This window comes from Dermacentor variabilis, chromosome 3 (assembly GCF_050947875.1).
Source record: "Dermacentor variabilis isolate Ectoservices chromosome 3, ASM5094787v1, whole genome shotgun sequence".
NCBI classification, from domain to species: domain Eukaryota; kingdom Metazoa; phylum Arthropoda; class Arachnida; order Ixodida; family Ixodidae; genus Dermacentor; species Dermacentor variabilis.
Window position 1 is genome coordinate 140,818,367 of NC_134570.1, and position 15,339 is coordinate 140,833,705.

The 15,339-nt window shown below is 47.5% G+C and overlaps 1 protein-coding gene across 1 annotated transcript in view; it reads right to left on the minus strand.

Moving 5' to 3' along the window:
• Positions 1 to 15,339, minus strand: part of LOC142576333 (beta-1,3-glucosyltransferase) — a 61,614-nt gene that overhangs the window by 15,134 nt on the left and 31,141 nt on the right. The window contains exons 5-8 of the mRNA XM_075686424.1: positions 12,944 to 13,074; positions 7,216 to 7,276; positions 6,070 to 6,189; positions 1,910 to 1,979 (exon numbers count right to left, since the gene is read on the minus strand). Coding sequence (XP_075542539.1) covers positions 1,910 to 1,979; positions 6,070 to 6,189; positions 7,216 to 7,276; positions 12,944 to 13,074 — 382 coding nt within the window. The remainder of the gene's footprint in view (positions 1 to 1,909; positions 1,980 to 6,069; positions 6,190 to 7,215; positions 7,277 to 12,943; positions 13,075 to 15,339) is intronic.

The window sequence follows — 15,339 nt, forward strand, 5'->3', positions numbered from 1 at the left end:
TCTCTCTCCTCGAAAGAAACTGCTACGAATGGGTGGATGTCTGATTTTCCTTTTATTAATTACTTCTCTCCACCTTGTGGGTTTCCACAGAACTATTACGTCACTCTTGCATTTGCTTCGAGTTGTCGGCAAATTCGACTTCGTCCTACCATCTGCTAATCGCCTGGTTAGCTCAGATGGTAGAGTGGCTCTCCCCGAAAAGCGGTGGTCCTGGGTTCGAGTCCCGGACCAGGACGAATTTTTATTCAACTGCGAGATTTTCATTCGAGGAACCCGTATGGGTTTCCTTTGCAGCAATTGCTACGAATGGGTGTATGTCTGATTATCCCTTTAGTATATATATATATACACACATATCAATAAATTAATATATATATATATATATATATATATATATATATATATATATATATATATATATATATATATATATATATATATATATATATATATAAAAAGCCAACAGTGACTCATTTTCTTTTTTTTACTGTTTGGTTACCTATCGGAATTTGTCATGCTGTATCACACTTTCGAACAGAGACAACCCAGAAACCCCGACATATTTTTCACAGGTGCGGTTAAGCGACAACGTGCTGATAGCATAGCTCCGTTACTGAAGGGCTTCTGATGGACTTCGTGTCTCACTTTCTTTTCCCGTCATTTCGACGTCATTTCGTTACTGCCGTCATCACAGTCAACATTATCGTCTGCTGTAGGCAGCAAAACTGCCGGCCTCTTCATTCCATCGAGTCCGTACCGGATCTAACACAACCTTTCTGGATCCGACCGACCGAATGCTCGATTGATTGGTTGATTGATTGATTGATCGATTGTGCTTAACGTCCCGAAACACACAGGAGCCAATGAGAGAGACCTTAGTGGAAGGCTCCGGACTAATCTCGACCGCCCGGGGTGTATTCCTGTCGTTCCACCACCCAACGCGCGGTACACGAGCGTCTCTCCACGTCCCACTCCCGACAGAATGCATGCAACCATGCATGCACCGCAGCCGAAGCCGCGCCCTCACACTCGGCAACGACCACGGCCGCTGAGAAACCGCGGCGGGTGATCGGCCACTTCGAAGCGAATTAACGTGAAGATGGAGGTTCGTGGGCGAGCTAACTTCATGCCGGCTTCCCTTTTACGTCTCGTTGTTGCCGGAAGCATTCATTGGCAGGACGGTTAGTAAAGCCGGTGGTGCACATTTAATTGGGCGAGATTCTGCACGCGCAAACCTCGTCGGAAGGTTCGAGGCCAGTGCGCGCGTGGAGACATCTGTCGTCGGCACGCGCAAGCACTGCAGCGCCAGTAGAATTTTCGCCGTTCCAAAAGCGCCAGAAATTCAGAGGGAGAGTATAACTCACTCTCGTTGAATAGAACTCGGTTGACAGCTTGCGCTTCACTTGTCGCGTGTTTCTTGTTTTCCACTAACTTCGTGTGTCACCGTGACTGCCACAGCGCAACAGAAACATAACGTACTACAGAAGATACAGAAGGGCTCGAGAAAGACCTACTTCGATACTCCTACAACGACTATAATATCATTAGCGTGTTTCCAGCTTAGCTAAAACTTCCTGCAAGCATTTCACAGAGAGGAAATAAAAAAGAAAGAGAAAGAAACGCAAACAGATCGTTGGGGCAAACACACGGTTGTGGGCTGAGAGGTCCTGGTGCAGAAATTCAGCAAGATAGACATTGAACAATCATGTTTCACATACAAGTAACAGCCCAATTTTATTTAACCACAGTGAGCACTGTTACAAGTGCGCACTTACATTATTAGTGGAAATCTGGATTTAGCAAACATAGCCAGTTTTTTTTTTTAATTTGGGTAAGTGGCTGTGTATCACCAAAAGTAACTGTAAACCTTCAACATATTCCCGTCAAGTGTGCTCATCTAATGTCCTACCTCGGTCTTTATGAAATTGGTTGCATGTCTTGACTGCGACCGTCAGGGCTTCTTTGGGCACATGTTTGGCCTGCGAGAACAAAGTAATGATTGCAATACTGGCTCGACAACAACAAGCCAGATATTTTCTCTTCTATCTTACAGTTCCATAAAGTATCAATAGACCCACCTCTAAGTTATAAGGTCGTCGCCTTGGCGGATTGCGCGCGCACACACACACACAATATATATATATATATATATATATATATATATATATATATATATATATATATATATATATATATATATATATATATATATATATATATAATTTGAAGAATCTGCAGGCACACGTTCAACAGCAAAAACAGACATTGCTGTGAATGCGGCCATCTTTCTATGTCCGGAAAGGCGAACAGCACTCGAACCACCGCAGTTATATCAATGTAATGTTTCAACAAGAGACCTTTGAGGATATAAATACACAAATATATAAATAAATAAATATATATATGGGCGACCAGCGCTGAAACCGCTTGCCAACTGCAGCCCCGCAACACACAGCCCATGCATAGCGAGCGGAGGATACATACTGCGATCTGGCATCAGCAAATGAACCGCTCTACTTGATGCACGTGTCCAGTCCCTAGCATGACTGGGCACCGAAGTGTTATAAAATTTGGAGGACGCTTAAGCTTCGCCTTTGTGAGTGGAACGCGATAGCACTCAAAGATCCCTGCTTGGTTCTCACGTTTGCCGGCACCTGCAGCTTACGTAACCGTAATGTTTACCGGGAAACCATGGGGGCCGGAACTTGAATTGGAAAGGAACAGCGGCACGACCACGAGAGGGAGAACGACGCAGGGCAAGGATGGCGCTTGTCCTGTGTCGTTCTCCCTCTCGTGGTCGTCTTAGTTGGCGCTGTTCCTTCCTAATTCAAGTATGCGCCATCTAGCCCAAATGAATGTTGTTCTGAACCATGGAGGGACGCTGGCGGCGAAGGCTGTGCCCGAAGGCGAGCTTCCTGGTACTGTGGTACTACTGGACGCATCGGGCTAAAGCAAATGTTGATACAAGCGCGCGTATGTTCACGTTCAAAGTGTCGTGCCATTATGGTGAGCCCTCTGTGCCAAACAGTGGCAGCGTATTAAAAGCGAAGCGAAGCTTTCAATATGCTAAACCTTGCCGGGTTTAGTGACCACGGCCGCTGCCGCTTGGCTGTTCCAGCCATTCACAGCGGAGCACGCGCGCTGCTGGGTTCCTTGCAGCACCATCAGATGGCGCTCGACTCCGCGAATCCGCGGCAGCTGGGGGCGATGCCGGCAGTGTGGGGAAAAAAATTCAGTAGAGACGGTTAATACTGCTGACGTGTGGGGATGCGAAAGCATTTTAATCGCTTAGGTGAAATATTTTTGATTGATGTTTTCGACATGCATTAAAGTTATTTCTGCTGTATCGGTGTGTGTGTTTGCGTATACGTTGGCCTCAGGCTGTAAACATTCGGACCATTTTTGCTGCAGAACGATGAATCTTATTTCATGCCTAGTGGTAGGTCTGTCGTGACTATGTCGTCTTCTTTTGTGTTTCCTTCGTCTTCTGAAGCGTGCTTCCGTGGCCGACCACCTTTCACAGCTACCGCTGAAGTAGACGCTTCGGAGCGCATCGCAGTTGACACAGCACCAATGAAATCCGAAGAAAAAGCGACACGTAGGACACAGCAATGTGATGTGCGCAATGACGCACGCACTATATAGGCGAACTTCATTTTTATACATTCCTGATTTGGCGCCAAGAGTGCGTCGCAGTAGATCCAATGAAATCCGAAGAGCAAGCGACACGTGGGGGGAAGTGACGGAGGCAGTGACGTGGCGTGTGCAAAGATGCAAGCACTGGGCACAACTTTAGTCAACCATAACCATAACCATGACAATAAACTTGGCGTCGGGAAAGCATGCTCGTCTCGCACCCAGACCAAAATTTGCCAAATTTTTTTTCGAAGGCATTAATTTAATTCGTTTACATCCTGCCTGACAAATTTGACGTGAATGCGAGCATTTTTTTTTACGTGTCTTACTGTTCGCGCCGTCGGCCATTTTTGGTACCATCTTTCGGTCACGCCGCCGACGACAACGCCAGTTTTTCGTTTAATGGGGCATTTTCGCACTAAAAAAGTACCTGAAAGCTCGCATTCGCGCATCCGCGTCTGCATGGTAATGAGGAGGTAAACCCTCCTTGCGGATAGAATGGATTCGAATTGAGTTACGTACGTATGTGCATGCTGCCTCCAAGATCGCGATGCGTTCAAGGCGTCCGTCGTACTCGTTAGTAGTCAGCAACTCCGCTTAACAAGATGCTCGATATAATTTGTGTGCGTGTGTGTGTGTGCGTGTGTGTGTGCGTGAGTGAGTATACTCGTGTTTCGACTCTTTATGCACTCGCACAAATGTTCGTTGTCTACAGATTCCAACACGTTGGATCTGCTGCATTTTCTTAGCTTCACGCTCGAACTGCCACAGCATGTCATGGCCAGCGCTGCTTCTCCATATTGACGAGCACAGTCGTCTATTATCTAATCTAATCCCGCGAGTTGAGTGCATCCGCTATTTATACATGACCCACCGTACAATCCAGAGTAAATTATTAATTATGGGGTTTTACGTGCCAAAACCACTTTCTGATTATGAGCCACGCCGTACTGTGGGGTCTCCGGTATAATATGAACCACCTGGGGTTCTTTAACGTGCACCTAAATCTAAGTACACGGGTGTTTTCGCATTTCGTCCCCACCGAAATGCGGCTGCTGGTCGGGATTCGATCCCGCGACCTCGTGCTTAGCAGCCCAACACCATGGGCGCGCAATCTGATCAGATATGCGCCTCCTTCCGCAACAATATTCAAGAGTTTTCGGATATATAGGCGCGTCTTGAGCCGAGCGACACCTTGATAATAGTGATCATCAGCTGAAAATGAAGACCGGCGAAAAGCAAAACAACGACGCGTGGCAGTTTTACAACGCAAAAATTAACATACAAGAAACAAAGCTGCGATGTGCTTCGTCACGTGAAAACCACTTTTAGAATCCTCACACAGATCCGATTCTAAGTATATACCAGAGAGTTACCGGTCGTTATTGCTCTTGTCCCGAGACAGCTAGTGGTACAAATATATTGACCAAGGGGCACATATAGGCCAAGAATGAAACAGTATTTAAAAAAGTTCACCGACGATTACAATACTCCTCAATGCGAAATCTGAGCGCAGCTCTATAAGTGTTTTCATTTTGCGATATATTGAGGCAAAAAATTTGAGAGAGACATGTAGCAGAGCCGGCAGTCTTCGAAAATCTGATTGCGGGTCAAGCGCGCCGGCTCTTGTACATTGACTCGTCGAGGGTTCCAGTGTAATCGCTGGTGCCGCGTGGCTTGAAGAAAGGAAGTACTACACAGTTCGCGTCGCGCATACGATCAGATTACAAATCAATCGCAAACCACGACAATCGAAACAAGCGGGAAAGAGACCAAACCAAGCAAACCAAACAAGCGCGAGCGAGAGCTGACGCGAGCAGACCATAGCACGAAACGAGCGGTCCGGCTGAAACCAGATATGAGTACGCATCGAGCGGTCGGGCGGGTCCGCTTGACATTAGTTTCCCGCGCGCACGTCACTGATGGGGCCACTTTCATTGGTCTCCGACGTTCGCGGCTCGCGTCTTTCATCTCACGCTCTGCGTTCGCACTTTTATCTTTCGCTGTGCTCGTTCGCTCGGTTACGCCGCCGCCGGCGCTCGCCGCAGGAACGGGCGCCTAAGAGCTGCGCTATTAAAGATTGGAGATCACTGGTGACTATATGACTGATATCTAAGATGACGATCGAAGAACTGTTTTGTCCGCTAATACTACTACCAGTGGTACTACTACTACTGCAAACGCTCTATATTATGGTTATCACCGCCGCCGTCGTCATCAACGTCATTATTATTATTATTATTATTATTATTATTATTATTATTATTTTTATTATTATTATTATTATTATTATTATTATTATTATTATTATTATTATTATTATTATTATTATTATTATTATTATTATTATTATTATTATTATTATTATTATTACTGAATTCCATTGTGCGGCTCACTGTCAGTCCGTAATTGAGTGTGGAAGAATGAACTCACACACGCCGGCGCCTGTACAGAGGTCCAGGTGGCGCAGCCCTCGCTGCGTTCCCCAAGGCAGAAGGACTCTGCGTGTTCCAGTAGCAGGCCTCCACAGTGGTCCCTCAGAAATTTGGCTATCTGCGTTTCGTAGACGAGGACAAGCAGACGGGTGAAGTCCTTGGCACCATCTCCTCGCATCATCCCTGAACATGAACACTGTATACCATGGCCTAGCAAGGCTTGATCAAGAAGTCCGGACCGTTTCTTAAATTGCAGCAGCAAAAAAAGATGGGAAGCTCTAGCTCGCGAGCAGCTGTATAGGAGACGCTGATATTATCTACCGTAGGAGAAATAAGTTCGTGCTACGAAGATCAACGTGCACAAACCGCAAAGCTGCGCAAATTCTCGTATATAGCTTAAGCAACCGTCATAAAAGTGCGTCGAATAACGGGTGTTAGAGAAACGAGCGGATAATCTCAAACTTGACGCATGCTATTGCCGAGGAATCCGAGGTTGCAGCGCGACTGTTTTTTATCGCAACTCTCACTTTTTCGCAAGTTCCTTCACTAAACGCATCTTGCGTCTCCATAACTTACATATATATCATCGCGCTGGCCACACACACCAAGTTGCGCGCCAACACTGTCCGTACTAAAACGCTTTTTTTTCATCCTTCTATGAAGCAGTCGAACACTGCAACGGACTTCCAACAACGTCACTGTTATCATTATCACACGGCCATAAAGTTTCATGCACAGCGTAACAAGTCATTCACGTTGACTTATTGCGACAGTTACACCTTTTCTGTACAACCAACCCTTGATGTAACACCCCGTCAAATGGTCTCAAAAATTTAATAAAATGAGAAGAACGAAATGGGACACAGTCTTGTTCGAGGCGTAGTCTAGGATTTACCGCTTCGCCACAGGCAAATTCTCCGGTAAACATGCGGTGCTTGTTCCTACACCCAACAGACCACGCAGCTGAAAAAAAAATAGGCGACCGTGCCTCCCTAATGTGCTAAATCGTGAGGCGACGAGGCGTGGTCTCGATACAATCAACGCACGAAGCGGTGGCTTTTGTGGATGATGATTAGCATCCAATTGATGAATATTGTGCGCGAAAAGCTTGTTTCAAACTTCTTTCGGTGTTTATATAGCTCACCTCGTACTGCCGATCGATGGAGAAGTCTTCGGGAGACTCAAGGTCCAGTGCTTCAGCCACCCTGGAAATGTTTAGGAGAATGCTGTAAGCAGTCGATTTATGAAAGCTGCCGCAGGTGAACGGTGGACAATATGTTGCAGTATAAGTATGACCATCTTGCTGCAAGAACGACGTTTCTGCAATTACGTGCTTTCAATGACAAAACATGACGCCGCGAGCACTTGCTTAATAAAAACAGCCGCAGCAAATGCATTAGCACGAGCGGTCAATATCGAACCGTTACGAAACTCAATTTCCGGATTTCTCCAAATGTCTCTTTTGATTTATTTATTTCTCTCCTTCGTTTTTTTTTTTCTTGCAGAGATGCGATGCAGTAAAGATGGTTTTTTACAGAAATCACGAGCCGATGAAGCGTTAAGTGCATGTGTACCAAAAACAGAATCAGAAACTACATGAATCAGGCAAAAGTGCTCAGTTACTTTTTCAAAGTTATATCTGCGTTTCTGCATTCAGCGAGAAAAAGGTTCTTTCTCAAAGGAGGCCGAACATTCTTGAGCTGGGAGGAGAAGAAGGATAAAGCACATATTCCAGCTGGCTGCCGCCGGTGAGAGCCGAACCCACAGCCTCCGCATTACGCGTTCGTTGCACTAGCGATGGTGCTACACGGCGGCCGCTAGGCTAGAAAGGGGTCAGATAAGGAGACACAATCTCTCCAATGATATTCATCGGCATCCTTAGACGTATTCAAGCTATTAAGAATGGGCAGGCTCGGGAGTGAGGATCAACGGCGGATATCTGAACAACCATCGGTTTGCAGATGACATTGTCCTCTTCAGCAACGGAGTGTTGACTTGCAACAAATTAAAAAAAATGAATTATGGGGTTTTACGTGCCAAAAACACGATTTCATTATGAGGCACGCCGTAGTGGGGGGACTCCGGAAATTTAGATCACCTGGGATTCTTTAACGTGCACCTAAATCTAGGTGAGTTTTCGCATTTCGCCCCCATCGCAATGCGGCCGCCGTGGCCGGGATTCGATCCCGCGACCTCGTGCTTAGCAGCCCAGCACCACAGCCATACTTGCAACAAATGACTCAGGACCTTAGCCGAGAAAGTGTACGATCAGGGTTGAACATTAATATTGTAGCGCTTTTGGCCAGCACGGGTTTATAAAAATAAAACATTTATTAAGGGGATCAAGCGGCGGACTTGCGCCCAGAATTAATTCTAGAAGATCGCTTCGTTCCCTGTGCAGCGACGGCCGTCGAAGACGCCCTCTGTCGCGTGCCACTGTCCTCGAACGCCGTTTGCGGCCTCCAATTTTTGAAGCCACACGCGGTGGTTTCCCACTGGCGGGGCAGCTCCTCGGTGGGCACGCAGGCTTCGCGCACTCAGCGTGTCGTGATGGCCGCCGTCGGTGTTTCCCTCTGTTGCAACGCTTGTCCAAAGCAACCTGCGTGGTGCTCGGGCTACGTGGCGATACGCAGACGACGAAGGCAACAGCCTGGCAAGACAGCAAGAATTCGTGATCGGCAGTCAGCCTCTAGAATCTGCGCAGCTAGGAGTGTGTTTATCCAGATCAATTGCTCACCCTGATCATGAGAAGGAAATTTAGAGAAGAATACAAATGGGTTGGAGCGCGTACGACAGGCATTACCAAATCATGACCGGCACCTTACCGCTATCCATGAAAAGAAAAGTACACAGTCATCGCATTCCACCGGTACTAACACGTGGGGCAGGAACTTGTAGGTTAACAAATAAGCTTGAGAAGAAGTTAAGGACCGCGCAACGAATGATGGAATGGAAAATGTTAGGGGTAAATTTAAGAGACACCAATATGGTGGTGTGGTGGATTAGGGAGCAAACGGGGGTAGCCGATGTTCCAGCTGACTTCAAGAGGAAGAAATTTGGTAGGGCATGTAATGCGTAAGGCAGGCAACCTCTGGTCTGTTAGAGTTACAAAACGGGTGCCAAGGCAACGTAAGCGCAGTCGAGAGCTGCAGACAATTCCGCGGTGCGATGAAATTGAGAAATTTGTAGGAATAACGAGGAATCAGCTAGCTCAATCAAATAACAAAGATTATTCGATTTGCATTCGAAATTTCAAATACTTGCACACCCCCTATCTTACTGTGAAGTGCGCATGCTATGCCCGTAACCTCAATATGACTGGGAATCGTAGGCATCGGTCTCTTCATTAGCGCCAATTGGCATATAGAGCAGAACGGTGCGCTCCCGTCCTTATTTATATTTGTCCTCATCATACTGTCCCACTGGCGGAAACAAAGGTGGACCGAGCACCCCTCCCCGAGAGAGGCCGGTAATTGAACGCTGACACCCGAGCCCACTCCTCTTCTGTGTGCTTCAATAAGGAGACAACATTATGTATGTATATATATATATATATATATATATATATATATATATATATATATATATATATCTGTGTGTGTGTGTGTGTGTGTGTGTGTGTGTGTGTGTGTGTGTGTGTGTGTGTGTGTGTGTGTGTGTGTGTGTGTGTGTGTGTGTGTGTGTGTGTGGTCTGCTCCGGAGCGTATATTGGAGAAGATTGGCTAAAACGCCGCCGGCGACTCTCTGACGGCACACCGTGAGAATTGCTGCCTTTGCGTGTCGCCCACGATAGGTTTGGTCAGGTTAGGTTAGTTTAGCGTAAAAGGCGTTAGGGTGGCGCTACGTACTCTCACAGCGGTTGCAAGGACGTCGAGCATCGCCGGCGGCATTTCAGCCAATCGCGTTCAACCGCGCTCCTAGGCGCTGTGCCCTCTAGATTTTCAATATATGCATACGGGTCCTCAAAGAGGTGCGACGTAATGCCTAACGCATTTATCTCGCATTTACTGTTAAACGGCAACTTATTTTGACTTTTTTTTTATAGCTGACACATATTTTACAAAAATCGTGCAAATTTTATTCGAATCACGTCACCACAAATTATCTGCTCAGGCGGACATTATTTGAAAAAAAAAACTAAAGCTATTCCTTCATTAAATTAAACTACTCAATTATCTTCTTGAGTATACAAACTTTATGCGGAGCATATCTACAATGCAAAGCTGAATAGAACCGTCATAAAAGTCCGATTCCTTCTTTGTACATTTCGAACTGGCTACGTAGACTGTAGTAACTGGCGTCGAATTATTCCTTCAATTTACCTGATTACGCACGCAGCAGCGCGAAGCGTGGTTCAACTTCCCTACGTCATACCGCGTGAAAAAAGCGGCCTGTCTCGCCCCTGCTCTGAAGTGACTGAGCATCCACTGCGGAGTCGCACGTTGCCTCAGGCGAAAGCGCGTGAATGCGAAACTAGCTATTATCGCTTCTATGCTGCTGCGGTGCGATCAGCTGTCGCAGATGCTACTGCATGGGTGATCGCGAACGGACTACTGCTTAAATCATGCTGCAAAATGTGGAACGGTAGAGGGAAGACTTGCGCAGTAGTTGGCTGCAAAAATAGTGACTGGCATATTATTCAAGGACGGAATTAATCTGTGTGTCCAATTTCACGGACCACTGCTATACAAGGACTGACTTTGTTGCCGCCCGTCCTTTGCGATGCATGGCTTTCCTCGAGGATAAAAAAATTCACTCTTCCGCCAGCGTTGTATCGTTAACCTCCAAAGAAAGAACTTCAGCCTCTGAACGTTGGTAAGAGTAAGTACCACCCATTACACAGTCAAAAAGAGTGTAGCACCGCTTCTTGGCACAGTAAGTATCTGGCACGTAATCAGCACACATCCACCTCAACTAGCACGCAAGCTTACGCCCACTATATCGCTAAAGTATCAATAATGAGAGAATGGGCGCACACTTGAATCGATGCGCCGAAGCATCTGTGACGGCGACTACACCGACTACACGCGAATGTTCGAATCTGAACCGTTCCGCCATAAAACCCCTTTTGATTTCGTGACAGTCCAGAGAGTAAGCGAGTGAGCGATACTAGGTCTTTGGTACAAGCTATTACAAATTGTAGAACATCTGCGTTCCAAGCCATGTGCGCGGCAAAACGAATCTATCGAAACTGAGCACACCCGAGAGCGATTATGCCGAAAATAAACAATGAGATAGTGAGCGAACCGACGAACTTTACTGAGTCAGAAACACGACAAATTGCGGCGCAGCAAACTGTCGCAAGGTGAAAGTTCGATTTTGTTACTTATTCTTTTGCGGAAAGTAATGGGCCACGGGACGCTTCAGTTGCCGAATACTTTTATTACATTATTGCGACAGCAATTATATGGACATTCCAGGCGCAATCCCACGATCGGCGTCGCCGTGGTGTTCCGCATAAAGTCCAAGTGCGATAACACCGTCGCCGAGCGCCGTATGCTGTATGTGCAAATGAAAGCGTGCGAGGGTGAGCAGAGGATGGTGGCTCGATCTTACACGCGCAAGGGAGGAAGGCGGGGAAGAAGCACACCGACTTCTACCACACGCAGGGTAGCTGTGGGGGCAGGGGGTAGTTTGGTGGTGGCTGCGTATGGACGCGGCTGAGCGCGGCCGCGCGAGCCCTGTCATGAAAGTCTAGGTGCACCGAGGGCTCATAGCTTCAAGTGCGCTGTCTTCTCGCTGCTTAGTTCGCGTTGAAGCGAGAGGCAGCACGAAGGTAAATTCGCTCGCTGCTGCTGCCCCTCTTCCTCACGCCAGCGTTTTGACAGAGTGTCAAGACGCGTGTTTGACAAAGCGCTCATCGAGTGAGGTGTGTTTCTGTTTGCCTGGGAGCGCGTGACACCGCGCTTGTTAATTTAGTTGTAAGCGAATGTTTGCTATTGTATACGCCCGATAAAGCTACTATATCCTTACCTCGTATAGCTGTCTACTAATTTGCTATCGCAATCGATGCCTCGCGTTTGGGGCGAAACTGCGACTGTTTTGCCAAATAATTAAGGAAGAGCAAAGTACACCGATCCTGACTTAATTCATAAGCGTAAAGTTTGGACAGCTTGGAACACATCTTTAGCCTCGTTTCTAATACCAGCACCAATACGATGCTAGCGCTGTTTGGAAAAAGGGTAATGAGCACCAAAAGCGCTTACATGTCCTCCGCAGCTGTGGCTTAAGCTTCTTGTCGTCCATCCACCGTCTACAATACCCGCGGAAACAGAGGCTTGATGAGCCGCACAGATGTCATGCACATCCATTGCAAACAGAGGAAATGGAGGCATCTGAGGCAAGCAACGGACACCTCACCACGTGATCAAACATGACGGTGTCCCCGGGATCACCATGAAAATGGCCTATAAATATGTGCCGTAAAAGCTTGTACTCAAGAAGTTAATCGATGTAATTAATTTAATAAATTAATGAAATGCTTTGATTCTTCTTGCAAATTTATGTCTACCTGGGCAGATATTTTAATCTGAAGTGACTTAATCCGAGACAATTTTGTAGGCTTATTTTTAAAAAATGTGTTAGACATAAGAAAAAGTACACCCGGCTCATCCACATGCTGCTGGCTGTTCTCTCATCACCTCTCCTCGTGCTCTTCTCTTTCTCCTCTTCCCCATTCCTTTGATCAGAGTGTAGTATAGGCTGGAGGACTGTCGCTCTCAGGCCGTCCTCTCTGCTGTTATTAATCGAATAAATGTTGCTCTGGAAACCAAAACAGCGCGTGAAGCGATGTCAGCAAAGTAAGGGTCATCACCGGCAGCTGGACGCAGTGGCCATGGCAGCACCACGTGTGCGCCTTCTCCGCGACCCACCTCTGCATCGCCGCCTCGCTCAGCGCCATGCCCGCCGACAGGTCCGGGTAGGCCAGCGACCGCGGGTCGTCGAAGTGGTGCACGATGGTCGTCTCTTCGTCCCACAGGGCGTGACCCACGAACTGGGCCTCCTGCGGGCACGGATGTTCACGCTATTGCACTTCTCGAAAGATGGACAGTGTTTGCACGTGCGTGTTGCGGAGGAAGCAAGTATACCACCTCCGTGGATATTTCTAGTCTTTCTTTTTTTTTTTGCTTTGCTTACATAATTTAGTCATTCCCTTCGCGATCACTGACAGCTAAGTTCATAAACATGGGGAGGGGAAAGTTAACCAACTCGCCGAGCCTCAAAGTTGGTTAAGATTAATAAGGCGAGAAAAAAGAAAGAAAGAACATCGCCGGATCCCACGCACTGTGGGAATCGATGTAAGCGAAGCTTTGTATGATGTTTGCTTTGATTTAAGATAATTAGCGGTGATGTTGGTGGCGAATGTGTAATTTCTCAGCGTTTATAGTCTAATACGAAAGTGGTGGGCTGGTGTTACGCGTTACCTTGCGTGCATCACTGCTGTTTGTCTGCGTAGTCCACAGAGCACACAGAGAGACGTGTCTGCTCGAGGCATTGTTGTGCGTTATTTTTCATAATCTCTGAGAGGATCGAGCGTTATCGTTGCCTAGCATGGCACATCGCATCGTGGCAAGAGCGTTAAACTTTAATTGAATTATGGGGCTGTACGTAATTCAATTAATATGATTGTATATGTATAATACATTGTATACATACATTCGCGGTCTGCACCGCGTTTCGCTGAATAACGAACACGCTCCTGCTCCGCGCGACGCTTCTTTCGGGCCTGGGTGTCCTCGACGCTGAGTGCACGCTTTGGAGCCATTTTTTTTCTGGCGCATGATTACGTGCTCCTTTTGCATGCGCGGTCAGCACGCTGTCGAGACGCCAGCTCCAAGCGCTCTCTCCAGGCTATGGACGATTGTAATGTTTATATACACTAATACAGCCCAGCACGCAACCTTCACAGCCCAGCACCTGCATTTTTGCCGCATAGGAAAACACTCACACTGCAGCACGTGCCATACGCACAAACTGCAACGCTGTCGCGGCGGCGTCGGTCGGGATGCGCAAAGGGACGCACGGGGAAGAGCGCCATCTGGTGATGTTCCAAGAAACCCAGCGGTCCCTCGGTTCCCCTTCTTCTGTCGTTTAATGATTTGGTCTAGCCGTTCGTAGACCATTTCTGAGACTAAAGCGTAATTGATACGTGACCGCCTCTTTCAGCACTGCCGCGTTACCTGTCCATGGCACTTATTCTCCCTGTTAACTACTATAGTTTTCTGTTCATCGCACAGATCCAGCACTCCCGACGTAACTCCCTGCGACATCGCCAGTGTATCTTCGTGACGTAGCGCCGTGCTGTAGGTCTATATATGGGCAGGTATACGTCGCGTAATCCAGGAGCTTGACGCCACGCTTCGGCCATCTCCAAAAGTTCAAACAGCGTCCCTTTAAAGGGGCCCTCACCAGGTCTGGCCATTTTGAGCTGACAAGCGCGGAGCATACATTGCGCAATAGCGATCGTGTCTGCAAAGTATTACATCGCCACGCGCCGCAGGAAGATCTGAAATTTGGAGCCGAACGCCGTTTACCGTTCTCCTCGCGACCTCCACGCTCGAAGCCGGAGGATGACGTACACGAGCTAGTGCGCCTACGTACACGTGTTTGCACTGTGACGTCGCTCGTGGTGACTCGTGACTTCGATAATTATTCAAGGCAACATCTGTTAGTTGTGTAATATGTTGCTTGAATAGAGGAATTAAAGCTTAGATAAATAATAAAACATACAAACCGAATGTCTGCATGTTCTTGTTTTATTTCGCACCGCAGCAAGATAAATGTACTTCCTTTTCGTCTGCTTGTTCCCACGTCACGCAGTCACGCGCGCAGACACCGAAACTATCTCATTTTCTATCGTGTTCGAGCGCAGGGATCATGCTCTGTGATCCGCCTGTCTGCCTCAGTATTCGTGTAGCGCTGACTTATGCCACTAGTGGTGTCCTCGTGCACAGCGCGCAAACACGTGCGCTGCGCGAAACGAGACAATCAAAACAGCTCGCGCGCGACGCCGTCAGCGGCGCGCGCGTCGCAAAGAAGTGAGGAAGGAAAAAAAAATGAAGGCGGAGCACGTGACGCATGCGTCACGCGATCCTCGAGGTCCTGCATGGAGGAAGAGAACAGAGGAGAGGCCCTACCCCCTCCGCGCGCTAGGAGAAAAGTGTGGAGGAAATGACGTAGTAGGTTCTCCTCTTTTTTTGCTGATTTTTTATGTCTTTGTCGTGGCGGCCACGCCTTTCGGGCCACAATGGCGGCTTTGTTTTGGTTC